Source organism: Populus nigra, chromosome 9 (genome assembly GCF_951802175.1).
Source record: "Populus nigra chromosome 9, ddPopNigr1.1, whole genome shotgun sequence".
NCBI lineage: Eukaryota > Viridiplantae > Streptophyta > Magnoliopsida > Malpighiales > Salicaceae > Populus > Populus nigra.
Window position 1 is genome coordinate 2,363,243 of NC_084860.1, and position 16,032 is coordinate 2,379,274.

The 16,032-nt window shown below is 31.1% G+C and overlaps 1 protein-coding gene across 1 annotated transcript; it reads right to left on the reverse strand.

The window, feature by feature from the left end:
- Positions 1-1,396: 1,396 nt before the first annotated feature.
- LOC133702534 (cysteine-rich repeat secretory protein 38-like) lies at positions 1,397-2,450 on the reverse strand. Its single transcript, XM_062126832.1, has 2 exons — positions 1,659-2,450; positions 1,397-1,510 (listed from the first exon to the last, which is right to left on the reverse strand). The coding sequence occupies exons 1-2, from the start codon at positions 2,431-2,433 to the stop codon at positions 1,434-1,436; spliced, it is 852 nt and encodes a 283-aa protein (XP_061982816.1). The 5' UTR covers positions 2,434-2,450; the 3' UTR covers positions 1,397-1,433.
- Positions 2,451-16,032: the final 13,582 nt, after the last annotated feature.

Below are 16,032 nucleotides of genomic sequence, written 5' to 3' on the forward strand. Positions count from 1 at the left end.
AACTGCCCTGCTAATCAAGAAAAAGCCTTTAAAAAAACAAAAAAGTCTCTTATGGCCATTTTTTTTTATTTTCAAGGGCATTTTGATCATTTCCCCATGCTTTTGATTTTTTATTATATTTTATATTTGGTCAAGTACGAAATTGTTCCTCATCTTACATGATAATAATAAAAAAAAACCATTTTGAAAATATCAAATTGCCCCTTAATGCCAGTATTAAAGATTTTATTTTTAAAAATAATTGGTATTTTCACTATGCTTTTGAAATGCAAAAAATATTTGTCCCTGATTAATTTGATAATGACTAATGTGCCATGTGTAAAGACTTTAAATCTCTAATAACTAGGTTTAAGTTATTTGATGGTGGGACAAATATATCATTATATTATTATAATAAACAGTGAAAATAAATTTGGAACTATAGAACTATAGTATTTTTCAATCCATATTTAGCTTTTATTAATAATACTATCTTTAAATATTTATTATTTTCTATCAATTAGAAAATATTAGATGTCATTAATTACACTACACTACGACAAAACATACTTTTGAGATTAATTAGACAACGATATTAGGAGGTTTTTTATAACAAAATAAGGACTCTCTAAAAATATTCAAAGAATTTTTTGATGATTTGTAAAAATTATAAAAAAAAAATAAAAGCTTATTTTTGAACAATACACATACATTTTTTGATGTAAGTAACCATTAACAATTTTCTGCAATTTATGAGAAACAATTCAATGAACCCTCGGAAAAAAGCTTAGAAAAAACATGACTACTTTTGTTATAAATATAAAAATTTCCCGTTGTCAAACATAATTTCAATTAATAAACATATATTGTGTTAAGGGTGTAGAAAACTTTTAAAAAATAAATTGTTATGAATGTTTCATAAATGTGTAAAAAATATATGTGTGTAAGAGGTTCAATAAATAGTAAATCAATGTTTAAATTAAATATAATCATAAAAATTATATAATGGATGTTTGTACCCTAAAGGGGAAAAATAAAAAATTAAATGAATCTGAAAATAATTAAAGAAAATACAAAATGCACAAATCTCAAAAAAAAAAACCCTTAACATCCCCCCACCCAAAAAAATAAAATAAAATATCCTCACTTTTTCTTAAAAATGTACCCAACAAGGTTAAAGAGGCTTAATCTATATCCCTCTTTAATCTAAAACCAAACACAATTTAAAATAATAATAATACAACAACAACTCACTGACTCACTCCCTTTCAAGGTTGTACTAACTAGACCCTAAAAGAAATACATATACTGTAACTCCTCCAAAAAAGAAAATGAAAAGGGAAAGAAATACTATATAATATTTAATGTACAGTTAAATGAATACATATTTAATGTATAATATTTAATATACATCTCCATTTCTCCATGAACAAAAGAAGGTATTCAATAGCATATTAAAGAACTAACAGAAACACTAGCACTGGAAAGGCCACGCCAATTGCAACTCGATGTGGTGAGGATCTTGTGGAACCTGCAATTTTGCCAAGTGACAAGTATATTTGAATTCCAATTTACGATCAAATCAGGAATTGGACCGACAATTCCCAAAAAAAAAAATCAAATTTCAAACAAAGAAAGAGACACAGAGAGCAACAATTTGAATAATTCACAAAACTCACCTCCCTTTGCTGCAGGTGTTGAATAGTTGAAGTAGAACTGGTAGTCATAGTACCACATGCTGCAACTAGATCCATGAACATCCCAATTTCTCTTATTCCCATAAATATTTAAAGATGTCACCAATTGGATATCCAAGCACTTGCCACAGTTACTCTTGCTGAGATCTCTAGTGCATTGAGCCATGCCATACCTCTTCCCACTCTGTCCAACATCCAATACTGCGGTGTAGAACATCGAAGGCTGGTTAGGAGTTGTAGAAGCAAGCGTTTTTGTGAAGTTAAGTCCTTCAGAAACCACTTTTGCATCTTCAAAATTGGTCTCATTGTAAGTTGCCATTATTCCTGATTGATCCGATTCACCGAAAAATCTCCGGACTGAATACCTTACGAGACACCACTGAAACCAAAAACTAGCATCTTTACTGTTTGAGCAGCCTTGTACCATGGTAACATTCTTGATGCAGGCTGCACAGTCTGTGGCAGAAATATCACCTCTGCATTGTGTAAGGCCATAAATCTTGTTAGCACCTTTACCTGCTGCGGTCATGTAGAAGCCATTTTGGATAGGCGCATTAGCAACAAGTGAATTCTGCAGCTCGCTCAGATTGGCTTGGTATTCACTGCTATTGGGAGCATTATCAACTTCACATATAGAACCGAGATTGGAATTACTGTCAGCATGGCAAGGGCTAGATAACAGCAGAAAAGTTGAAAATATACTGAATATTAACAATTCCATATTTTGAGTCCAGGGGAAACGAAGGGCAAAGGTCATGAATGGGATGTGTTCTCTATTTATGTTCATATCATAATCAAAACTATCAAATCGTTGCATTTGTGGGGAATGTAATCATGCCGTGTAGAATTTGTTTGGCACTACAAAATTGAAGTCAATGAAACCTAGTTGTACTGTTCATATCGTAAATGCATTATTATATATTTGTTTAGCACTACAAAATTGAAGTCAATGAAACCTAGTTGTACTTGTTCTTATCATAATTGCTTGGCAATAGAAAATGGATGTGGATGAAATCATTTGCTTAAAATAAGCTCCATATGGATATGCTTAGCAATATAAAAATTGAAGTCAAACAAAACTAGCTTCTTGCTTTTTGTTGACTTAAAGCTTCTGGTCCTATAAGGCTGAAGTTTAAATGGAACGCCCATTGTAAGGTTTCAGTTTTTTTTTATGGAATTTGATTTCAATAATTAATTTTAATATGATATCAAGCCGTTATGAGGTCTAATGGCCTAGAAAAATATTCTGAAGCCCAAGTCACTTGACAGAGGGCAAGAGACGGGCTACAAGTGAGGAGCATTGATGAACATATCCCATATTAAATAAATAAACTCCATAAACTTATAAATTTGAGAAAGAGTCATCCATCATAAAACTTAAAGTCCAGACTCAACTATTCACATAAACATTTGGGCGAATATATATGAAAGACCTAACGCATAATGATGTGAAGTGTCTTGTTAATGCGTTTATGAATTGGGTAGCGTTCTTGATGCAGGCTGCAGTGTCTGTGGCAGAAATATCACCTCTACATTTTGGGTAGGCCCATTTGTAGCAATTAGGGAATTCAGTAAATTGATGAGATTCGCATGGTATTCGCTGTCCATGGTAGAATTATCTGACACTGAACATAGAGAGCCAAAATCCAAATTACTCTCAGTAATGTAACTAACAGTACTATTGCTTTGAAATTGGGTTTGTTCATCCCTTCTGAAATCTAAGAAGCAGGGAAGGTGGAGAGATTGTGAAATGTGCTATGTTCTCTAGTAGCATATTTTGCATTTTTTAATTATTTAAAAAAAAAAAAAACAGATAAGGTGAACTATTTATGCTTTGATGTAACAATAGTGCTTGTGAAAGTGGGATAAACTTGTCCGTAATTACAAAATTGAAGTCAACTCATGAACTTTATTGCACCCAGTCATATCCCAGATCACGTATATGCTTAATTAGCAATATAAAAATTGGAGTTGTTTTTTTAATAATATTTGAATGTTCTGAGGATAATTAATGCATGATTCCTCGTGGTTTTCAAACACTATAATCAATCAAACCATGATTAATTTTTTTAATATATCGTGTAACTACTTACAGCTAACAAGAATTTTATTGATTTGACCAAATTGATAGTTGTAAGAATGCTTTTATAGATCATGAGGGAAATCATTAGATTATACTAGTTTATACATCGCTGCACAGGCACATCAAAATAAATATTTTAATGCAACAAAAATATATATAGATTATAAAAAATTATTTGATATCATTATTAAATTTAACTTAGCATATCAATTATGTAACCTTTTAATTTAACTTATTACTAGTCTAAATTTAAAATTAAATCTTATAAAAGTTACCCCGACATAACCTAGTCAACATAGTCAATTTAAAGACAACTCAGCTGACGTATATAAATAATATGAGGATAAGATTGAGAAAAAAATAATAAAATTGACAAGAAATAAACCTCACATCCCAACTTTTTTCCTAGTTGGAGTTTAAAATTAAATAATATTAGAGTTTTCCTGACATGACCCGGTTTATTTGACTGGTCTAAAAGTAACTTGGGTCATCGATAAAAAAAAATCTTAGGACGAAATTAAGAATAAAAAAATGAAATTAATATAAAAAAATCTCTTGATATGATTCCTTACTTAGCTCAGGTTTAAAATTAAATTGTATCGAAGTTGTCTTGACGTGATCAAGTAAACTTGGTCAGTTCAAAGACAACTTGAACGATTTCTAAAATATTTTAAGGATGAAATTAAAAAAGAAAAAAATGACAATTTTTTTTTGAAAAAAAAATGAAAACAAAAGGATGAGGGGATAAATTAAAAAAAAATAAAAATAAAAAGTTTTATTATTCATATAAATAGTAAAGCTGATAATACTTTAGTTGTATTATATAATGAATCCTAAATTTGTTTTACTTTTAACATCTACCGTATCATATCAAATATAGTTTTTAGATACATGTTGTTATATAAAAGAAATGCTAAAGGAAAAAAAATAAGTGAATTAATTAACCAACAATAGAATCTCTAATTATTGGATAGCAAAGTAAAAAAAAAAAAGTTGTGAATTATTTTTGCCAAGTTTCTGGCTCGGGGGAGAGGTTTAACGCGTAACTGAATGCGTGACTGAATAGTACAGCATGTGAGTCCATGGTCCATTCACAAATCTATTCCCAATCAACATCTACTAAATACCAATGTATTTTTTTGGTTTGGAGAACAATTTTTCACTAGAAAAATAAATTATTAAAAAATAATATAAATTATATATTAAAATATTACTTTATATTTTGATATTATATCATAAGGATTACAATTCAGAATATCATTATATCATTTTAATTAATAAAAAATTTCGAATGGCTTTCATTTAAATGAATATATAAGAAAATAATATATATAGGAATGTAAATCATAAAATACTAAAACTCTATTAAACTTAGCTGATAAAAATAACCTTGTATATATTTTTATTTACTATTTCTTTACCGATATAATCAATTTTATTCTTAAAATAAATAAATATAAATATGGGAGGATTCAAATTTTAAAAAAAAAATTCTAATTAAATGGATGACAGCTACTGGATGTGTATATAGATCCGTAGATTAAAAGTCCAATTGGAAAGAGGAGTCTTTTTCAAACTGTTGGTTGGATAAATAATTATATTTTATATTCAACACGATAAGATCTGCTTTTAATAATAATTATCAATATAATTAAAAGAGACACGATTGTACAAACAGTAAATTAACTAATTTGAAATATTATTTTAAGCGTTACTTTAATAAATTATGCTGTAATTCATTGATTAAAGTGCGTGGGGCTTGAGCAACAGTTTTTGTTTTTTTTAAGAGGCTCATGGCCTTTTTTTATTGGATTTTTTTTGCCAATTTTTTTTAAATTTTATCTTTAATATGAGCTTTTATTTTCTTTGAATTTTTTAGCCTTTTTATTTATTTTTTTCCCACATATTTCATTTAATATAGAGTTTTTGTATTTTTACAGGGTTTATTTTATTTTATAAAATTGTCTTCCTTTAAATCTTCATGAAGGAAAACAGTCTTCACATCAACAGAGAAAAGATATATGTATAATTAAAACCTTATTTTTGTTGAAATCCCTTCATAACTAATCTCGCTTTGTACGTAGCATTAATTTACTGCCATCATATTCTTCTATTTAGCTCCCATATCTGATTCCTTAACAAGAAATCCATCTCATCTTTCATAGCCAACTCCTACTTGCTTGATTCTTCAGCATGCATAGCTTCATCATGATTTTTTTGCTCAAGATGTATTTCAGTGATGGTGAGAAAAGTTATGGAGGTCTGATAGTCTTGGAAGATCTTTTGACAATCATTATTGGAGTATATGGCTCTAATTATGGATCAACATTTTCTTTGTTTTGACCACTATTTTGTACAATGCTTTCAGCAATATCATCCAATTCAACATTTTCTTTGTGTAGCATTCTTGATGCAGGCTGCACAGTCTGGAAGAAATATCACCTCTACATGGGGTAAGGCCATAAAGCTTGTTAGCACCTTTCCCAACCGTGGTAGTGTAGAAAGGCGCATTTGCAGCATGTGAATTCTGTAGATTGAAAAGATTGGTTTGGTATACACTGTCCACCGTAGAATTATCAGGTAACGAACATTGTGAACCAAGATCCAGGTTGCTGTCAGCATGACAAGGACCAAAAAACAACCATAGAGTTGACAATGCAATGAATACTTTTGCTTTCAAATTGTACATTTTCACCCTTGTTGAATCTTAGATGCTATGAAATGAGCTATATATCTTCTGTAGTTGTGTTCAGATCAAACTCAAAACTATTGCAAATTATTGCATATATTCTTTGCTTTTCCTAGCTATGGATAAACATGCTTGGCAATACAAAATTGAAGTCAACGTCTAAACTTGATTGCACATAGTCATCTTCCAGATTGTCAATGCTTAATTAGAAATATAAAAATTGAAGGGATTTACTTCTATAATCTTTGAAGATTATACGACAGATTTTTTTGGATTATTAAATGTACTAATCCATATAGTTTCTATTGAGTGATAGTCAATCAAATACTTGAAGATTCAGACCACGAAGGTCAGATAAACATTTTTTAAAAAAAATATCATTAAATAATTACCCTCCTATGTTGAATTAATTTATTAAATTATAAGGTTCAGTAAGTGCTGAGGTAACATAAATTTTATTGTTCTGACCATTTTTCATTGAATTGCAAGAACGCTGCTTTAATATTTAGATGACGAAGGATATTTCCTCTCCAAACATACTATATAATATCAACCAGACCATATAAGATTTGGGATTTCTAAGGATCAACTGAAAATTCAGAAAATGTTGAGATTGGATTTAGAAATGGAGAATGGCTACACCACAGTGTGATCCCAAGTTTATCTAAAGAATACCACTTGCTCCCTTAAAAGATTGCCGAGAGGGGGATCATCGTGCATGGCCCATTGAGCTGCTAAAATAGCTGACCCAGAACTACCATCATGGCCCATAACACTGTTAAATGCTTGTCATTGGCATTTTCTCCTTTCCTTTTGCCATCCCTTCTCTAGTTAGGATTCCTTTAATCTCAATTATTTTATTTTTAATATTCCTTTAATCTCTAGTCATTGGCCCTTTTTTTTTTCTTTCCTTAATTTTCCCTTTTTTTTTACAAACAAAGAACATATACATGGAGAGAAAAATATAAGAGTTTGTGCCTCCATTAACAACTTCAATGGATAATTTTATGAGTTTTCTTAACATGATATATCAATATAAAGAGTGTCTTTTAAAAATCATTCTAATTAAGAACATATTTAGTCATTTTTAATATTTACACTTATCTTGAGAACATCAGTGATTGAAGAACATAAACACACGGACAATTGTTAATCGGGCTCTTGGTGAAGATGGTTTGTTTTTGTCAGGTTTTGATTGTTTTGCATTCTAAAGAGGTAATGGGTGGTTATAGCAGGTGCTTGGTCTCAAGACCTCTATTGATTTGGAATAGTCAATGATTGAGAGATGGTTGTTTAGCTTAGCAGTTCTGTTTTGTATGGAGGCAAAGCTGCATACTATGGTTGTTGCTCTGTTCTTGTGGTTTTCTTGGTATTTTACTTTTCGTTTTGTTTCTTTTGCTAAACTAAGACGTAATGCGATTTCATTATATACAATTTATTATAGTTCACCCTCTCTTGTATATTTTCATTCTGGATCAGAGCTGTGTTATTTTTTTATGTCATTAAATATTTTCTCTATATTAGAGTTTTTTTTGGTTAAATTGATGGTAAACTGCTTTGATTTGTTATGAAATGGAAAGATTAAAAGACAAAATACCAACGTAAAAACACAAGAAAACTATATGGTAATTTCAAAATTAGTGCAAAGAGTAAATTTTGATCCTCCTGTTTTCCAATAAATACATTTTACCTATTTAGGTTTTAAAAAATCACTTCTAGTTCAAAATTTTGTTTAAGTTTTTGAATCTAATATATAAGAAAGACTCAATAGCATCGATTCCAACCACATGAAAAATCAATCTTGATATTAACGGATTTTATTTCATGAGAGAAATTTTAATAATGTAAAAAAAATATTTTAAAATTTTTGTTTTTACTAAAAAAATATTTTAGCAATACTTAAATATATTTTTTTACATTCAACAAAATTTTTGATACAACTTGCAACAAAGTACAGAAGAATTATCTAGTTTACCTAAAATTAAACTACATATTATGGAACAAAACACATTTGCCTTTTTTTCCTTCTTATTTTTAGAAAAACAAAGAACAGTACAGGTGTAATAAGAGAGCAGAAGACACTTACTACGTGCCAATAATACTGGAAACAACCCGTTAGTTGGTCAGTCCCATTGTCGTAGCAACAATATTGCTGTGAATCCCAGACGAAGAGGAGCCACATATTGAAATTGGCTTTAATATTTTGATGCAAGCTAGTGACACAGACCATGCATGCATTTCCTTTTCGTTGGTGGTAGCACCAGAAGAAGATTCATTAATTTTAAGCACTCACGGAGAGCATGATTGGGAGAAGTATACGAGGTAGTACTTTTATGTTTTTGTCTGCATACGCTTTTGATAAAAGAAAGATTCCGTGGATATGAAGGTATTAAAGCATGTCAGGTCCATTTCTATGGCTGGCTGGCTGTCAAAAGTAAATCCTTTCTCCTCCTTTTAGAATCCAAGAAATACAACAAACAATATTTTCATTTAATGGTTAACTTTTTTAACTGCTTCATATTAATTTGATCTTGATCATACTTATAAATTTAATTTTGATCATATATAAAATTGATTGGAGAATATGTTTAAATTAAAAAATTTGATCCAACCCAGGAATCCAACTATTTGATGTCAAGGTCTAGACAGCACAAAATATATTTTTGATTGAAACACTTTTAATTTACTTTTGGAAATTGAATTTGGGTCGCTTTTCTCCTCTACTTTTCTAGAGAAATCCGAAAAGCAATAGAGCATGCTCTAAGTTATGCTGGATTTGTTAAACTCACAACCCTTTTGGTTGCCTTTAACAGGCTTTGCTTTTCTTATCACAGAGAGAGAGAGAGAGAGAGAGAGAGAGGTAGAGCATGCTCTAAGCATTGCTTTCACAAGAAAGAATATGCCTAGTGCATTCGAAGTCCTCGCATTCCACTTCTTTGTTATTCTTACGAGTAATGAATGAGATGGATGACCAACTACACTATATATCATAATATCATATTCAGAAAGAATAATGAAATTGTACTTTTAAAAGCTGAAGAGTAAATAAAACCAACCACATCAAGTAAAATGCAAGTCAATTATATATATATATACTAGATTGATCGATGTGAGATAGGGATGTGTATAAAATTCAAAGAAAATATTAACACACATGGATCTTATGCATTACATTAATCCACTCATGGCTACCCACTTGGGTTTTACAAATGATTGTAAATACAATTTGTTCAAACAAACTGATCAGCATATTTCTTGACGTCCAAATTATATATTGAGACAAAACTTGAGAGATAATACCAACCTAACACATAATATATATATATATATATATGGCCTTATTAGAAGTGACATATAATCTATATTATCTCCATGATCATATTATTGGTGTAAGGCGCAGGGAGATGGCTATAAGATGATAACCCGACAAAAATTCTGAAGAACTGCCATAGTAACAACTGGTTTTATGTCTAAATGGTGACCAAATCTTAAACATCCAGTTGACAGCAAAACAGTGAACTATATGATAAATTGATTCTCATACCTACGAATATACCTCTTTATAATCAAAGAAATATAAATATAAATATAAATAATTAAGATATAGTAAAAGATAATCTCCATGTCAGTTATCACTGCTACGTTAGACAATATTACAGCAAAACGAAATAATTAGTTTGCTACTATGATGATACCTACCATCCACTAGACCAAGATTCCAAAAACCCTATACACAAAAGGTTACAAAATCCATTATTTGTCACATCATTTGATAATATTTTTGTATATAAGCTTTGCTATAGATTTTTTATTTATAAAATAACATAGTATAACCTTGCTAGCCTAGTAGCGCCGTCACGTTGAGTTGCAAGGCAAGTGCCAGATAGCGGTTCAACCCCCCTCGATCCACCCCACCCTTGTTTGGATTAAATTCAAATTGATTGTTAGGACATGCCGGACCAAATTAACATCCTTATCCATACTTGGGCTTGCATACATATATCTAGGTGCATACATATAGAACTTATATTATTTAAGGAATATTAAAGCCATACCCATTAATAATGATAAATGGAGAAGGCAAAGATCTCTTTGCAATTTGCGTTCTCTTCAACGTCAAGTTGTCTCCCTCATCTGTTAAGAGAAAGAGGTCATGTCAGCACCTGGCCGGTTGCCAAATAAATATCCAACAAGTAGAGAATTATCAAGTTTCGCAACATAAAATGCTTTTTTTGTCAATAATTGCAATATATTAATGTGAATTTGATTATTTTCTTTGTAAAAAATTAATATATCTGTGTAGTGGATTATCGTTGATGTTCACTTCACTACACACATTAGAAACCAACCCCCCCTAGTTGTTGTCGTTAATGTTCCTGGTTTGTCTCTATCTTTTCCTTTTCTTTCGGTCCTTTCTTTCATGATTTAGGCAATGAAACTTCGTACAGATTTCTTCTTTTTTTTTCAACATTATTTCATAAATTATACACCTAGTAACTGAGCTGAAAACCTTTTTCTAACTGGGGTACCCATATGTCACGGGCATGTTTTAATTTCATGCTGAGCTTTCATGTCTGTGTGCGCTCGTTCTCGTCCATATGGTAACAAGGACAACAATTGAACTTAAGTTATATCTTGTTTCAATTTCCTCTAGTACCAAGGCATCAACTGCCAGCATTTTGAGCTTCGGTATAATATAAATGTTTTTCACATCAATTGTGATAGGCTTGGGGTTATGAACTCCGGGTAATGCACTCCTTGGACCGAGCCCATATGTGTTCTTGCATACTTGGGCTTGGAATCGAGGGAGGCCCAAGATCATGATGGGTTCCAAATTTTACTTAGAAACATAAGTTGAGAATAATTAGGAGACTTAACTTATTGGTTAATCAACTTTTTCTATATATATGTGTATGTAGGGCAACATACAATAGTAATGGTGGAAACTATAACATAAGAATATGTCTATAATATTTTTTATATAGGTAAATTTTATAATATGCCCCCTCAAGTTGAAAGTGGAGAATCGACTTGAAACTTGAATCAAAAAGCAGTAAACAAAGCAGTAGGAAGCGGCTTAGTAAAAAATCTGCAAGTTGATCGTGAAATGGGATAAAACAAATCTGAATCTCTTTCTTCGCAACCTTGTCTCATACAAAATGATAGTCAACCTCAACATGTTTATCGCGAGCATGAAAGATAGGATTTGCAAATAAGTAAGTAGGGTCTAGATTATCACACCAAATAGTAGGAGTAGAGTTAGAAAGAATCTACAGATCTCTTAATAGATACCGAAGTTAGATAACCTCAGCAGTGTCATTTGTCAAGACTTTATACTCAGTATCGGTAGAGGAGTGAGCAACTGTGCGTTGCTTGCTTGATTTTCATGAAACCGATGTCAATGTTCTTCAAAAATACTAAAGAAAGCTAATCATTTTTCTCCTTAAGAAAGATGGACTGGTTAAAGGTGGCTAGTCAATCCCTACGTGTCTTTGACAAACTTAAGGCAGGGCATATTTAGAATAGCTTGAACTTTCTAATGTTTTGGAATGAACCCTTTTAATGCTTACCAAAAAACCCCATAAGAACATTTTCCTTGTATAGTGAATATATATACTTGGGGGATTAAACTTTATCTAGCACTTATGAAGGATTAAAAACACCTCCTATAGATCTATGACATGTTCTTTAAAGTTTATGTTTTTTACAAACATATCATATACATAAGCCTCTATGTTCCTCCCAAATTTATCTCAAAATAGTTATTTGTCATTCTTTGATATATATAGCCCTAATGTTTTTTTTATAGTTCAAAGGACATAGCTTTATAGCAATAGGTACTCTTATCTATAATGAGGAAGTTTTTTTCTTATCCTTTAGATACACATGGATCCGGTCATATCCTGAGTTGATGATTAAGAAGAAACTCAATCATAGAGACTACTTACTTATTTAAGGAATGGGGAAGCTATTATTGGGATAGGTTTTATTGAGGTTGGTGAAGTTGACACATCCTTTACTTTTTTTTTGGTTTTTTGCACCATAGCCATATTGATGACCTAGACAGGATACATGACCTCCCTTATAAATCCCATTTCAAAGAGCTTATCCACATGCTTCAAGATGGCTTTTTTTCTTTTATTCATCTCTCAAATTTTCTCTTCTTTTAACATATAGGGGAAATAGGGATTAACTTTTAGCTTATAAGAGTCCACTTTTAGGCTAATGTTGGCATGCTGGTTAATATGAACATAGAGTTAGGGATTTGAATCTTCAAAAGCACAGTGATGGTGTCCTTATCTTTAAAGGTCAAATTTGACCTGAAATTGATAATGTATTATAGGTTCTTTTCTTTTAAAACCATTTGTTAGAGTTCTTTGACAACTTTTATGTGTCTTTATTCTCTTAAACACATTCCTTTCTTATCCTTTTATGATAAAGGCTCTCTTTAATAGGCTAACTAGTTTTTCTCTCTATAGATACACCTTTATTTATATATAACTTTATGGCTAGATATATGGTGTTAATGATAGCATTGATCTCATAAAGAAGTAATCTTTCAAGTATTAACATTGTGTGTCATACCCATTTGATAATCAATAAGGTTTGATGGAGAGTCTTACATCTAGGGTAAGTGCTAAAGGTGACCGATATGCTCATGGCTACCTAAACTAGTAATTTTTTCCTCTTTAATACCTGTTGGTAGGGTCTTGACTAGAGTGACTTCAGTATTGTCTAATTCTATTTGGTTAAACACATTTATAAAGAGTATATTAACAGCATTCATATCATTTATAATGATCTTATGCATATAAATAAAGGAAGTTTAAGGTGCTTTATATGTAACGGAAGACGTTTATTCCCCAATTTATTAATCCAAGTGTTTTCTAGGTAAAAAAACATGGCTTTGTAGCATTGGGTACCCCTATCTATAATAAAGAAAATTTATTAATCATCCTCTACATACATAAAGATCAAGTGGTACCTTGAATTGGTGACTAAATATTATGGTGATCACAAAGGCATCCTCATAAGAATAAGTTACTCATTCTCTATCCTCTAAAGTAAAGTGATAGGCTCATTCTAGGGGGCCAATAACTTAGGAGGTCACAAGGACTTGATTTTCAAATGTTTTTTTTATAAGATCACGTTGATTTTAATGAAAGTTTCATATTGAACACTATTTTTCTTTCTATTTGCCAAAGACGGAGATCTTGTTTTATGAAGTGTTGAGGTAGTTATACCTTATCAACCTCTCTATTTCCTTCTTCATTTTGAAGCACTACTCAATATCATATATTTTATCATATTAAAATAAATAGTGTTTTTTCTAATTGTGATCTTAAGGATTTCTCTTTATATAATCCTCACACTGGGTAACAATGTATACTTCAGTTCGAGTGGTGGTCAAGAAAGTTATTTAAAGTTTAAGGAAAACTAGTTGACTATGAACTGACTCGTTTATATTACTTTCCTTCTCCTACTTTCCTTCTCCTAGAAGGCTTGCAGGGCTTACCCCTCTTGACCTTGTCCTTATTCTTCTTTTTTTTAGAATAGGGGATGGGCCTGTTAAACTATATTATTTTCTTTCATTTAAATATTGCTCTTTATCACTTACTTTACTTTTTTTTTTTAAAAAAAAAAAGGTAATTGTCTAAAAGAGCATATAGTTCTCTCTACAAGGCCAAGGCATAGCCCTATTGATCAAGATTTTTATAGTAACTAGCTCTAGGAGGTTGTCCACCTCTAACATCTTTATTGAATCTAAAAATATAAGCCCTGTTGTTTTTGTTTTTCTCTTAAGAGATGGTAAAGAGCTTAGTGAAACAATTTTTAATAGGGATGTTGGTATTAAAACTAGCAATGAATTTTTCATATCAAATTTTAAAACTCAAGATAAAGTCAGGATTAAAGTTATGATATCAAGATCTAGCCAACCCTCTAAACGTTCTAAGAAGAATTTCACATATGGTATCTTAATCTTAGAGGATCAACTCTAAGATACTCATTATATTTTGAACATGCTCTGGAGGGTTAATGTGATCTTACAATAATCAAAGTTTATCTTTATACCAATGAAATGAATTTCTTGGGCAGCTTAATGTTCAAAATATGATGGGCTAAGAGAGAGGTCCTTACTTGGTAAATATCATAATAGTTCAATTAAGTTGGATTTATAATCATGAATTTCACTTTACTCCGAGGGTGTTTCAGCTTAAGGCTAGCTGACAAAGTGTTAGAAAGGTGGGTGGTCCCTCTTATAACCCTCATAGTGGCTCTTCCTCCTAATATGGCTAACATGAAGGTCTTTTCTCCCTTTTTATAGAGATTTTGCTTAGGGAACACCTTATATGATCATGAAAATGACTTTTATGATAACCAGAAGAGTGATGGTGTTTCCTTCAGCTCTCTACCACACCTTGAAAAGCCATATTCCTTTTAATAACAATTTTATTTGTGTAATAAAAGGATGAGTGAGTGGAGGATCTAATAATGATGTTAGCAGAGCCATAACTTATGTTTGAGTGGTCAAAAAGACCTATGTCAATAATTGTATACGTTACACAGGTTCAAAGAAAAGATGAGGTGAGAATGAATAAGAGAGTTAAGCCTTTAGATATTAGATTCTTTTACCTAATGATACCTATAAATCATATCAGCTTGCATGGAGACAAGGGTAGAAAGAGGAAAACATTGTTTCAAATGTCTTTAAAGGTCATCATTGAAGGCCATACATTTAGTATAAACATGGCATGACACCATTTTATGAGCTAACTTGTTCCAATAGAATGTGTGAATGTCTAATGTTTGATGCGAACCATTAGGTAAGGGGGTATAATAGTTTGACTACTATCCAAGAAAGGTTCTCATTTAGGCATATGCAACTCAACCAGGCATGTTATGGTTGGGCTTGTACTGCCCAGTCAAGTTGGATGGGTTAGACAAGCCACTTATTATACTACAAGAAAAATTCAATAAATTAATCTAAAGTATAAATAGATTAAAAAAAAGTTAGGTTTGCTTGATTGCTTGATATAGTGAAAATTCATATAAAAAAAATAGAAGCAAGAGAGAAGCAAACGCTACTGACAAGTATAGGTTGATATCGGCGGCATAGGTGGCCGAATTTGCTATAAAATATATAGGGAGGGGCTGTTGTTTTTTGACATAAGGTTGCAGAAGAAATAAGGGGAAGAGAGAGCTGTAGGGTTTTAATTCATTTATATTTGCCAATGAGATTTTCATGGGCGATTCTGTCAACATTGCTGATGTGTCAAATTGCTAATGAAAATTTATTTTTTATTTTATTTTTTCTATCCTATCACAATTTCCACTAGGAATTGCCATCGGAAATGTTCTGTCACTATTACAGTTAGAAATTATTGACTAATAATTTTCATCAAGGTTAGTGTGCGGATACTCGTTTGAATTTTACTCACCTATGGCATGCAATTATCTCATAAATAAATAAAAAAGGATTATGATCACATATATTATCACATTAATTTACACATGATGGATTATAATTATTGTCGCTTTACATTCCATTAATTACAGAAATATAACTACTTTCAAACCTGATT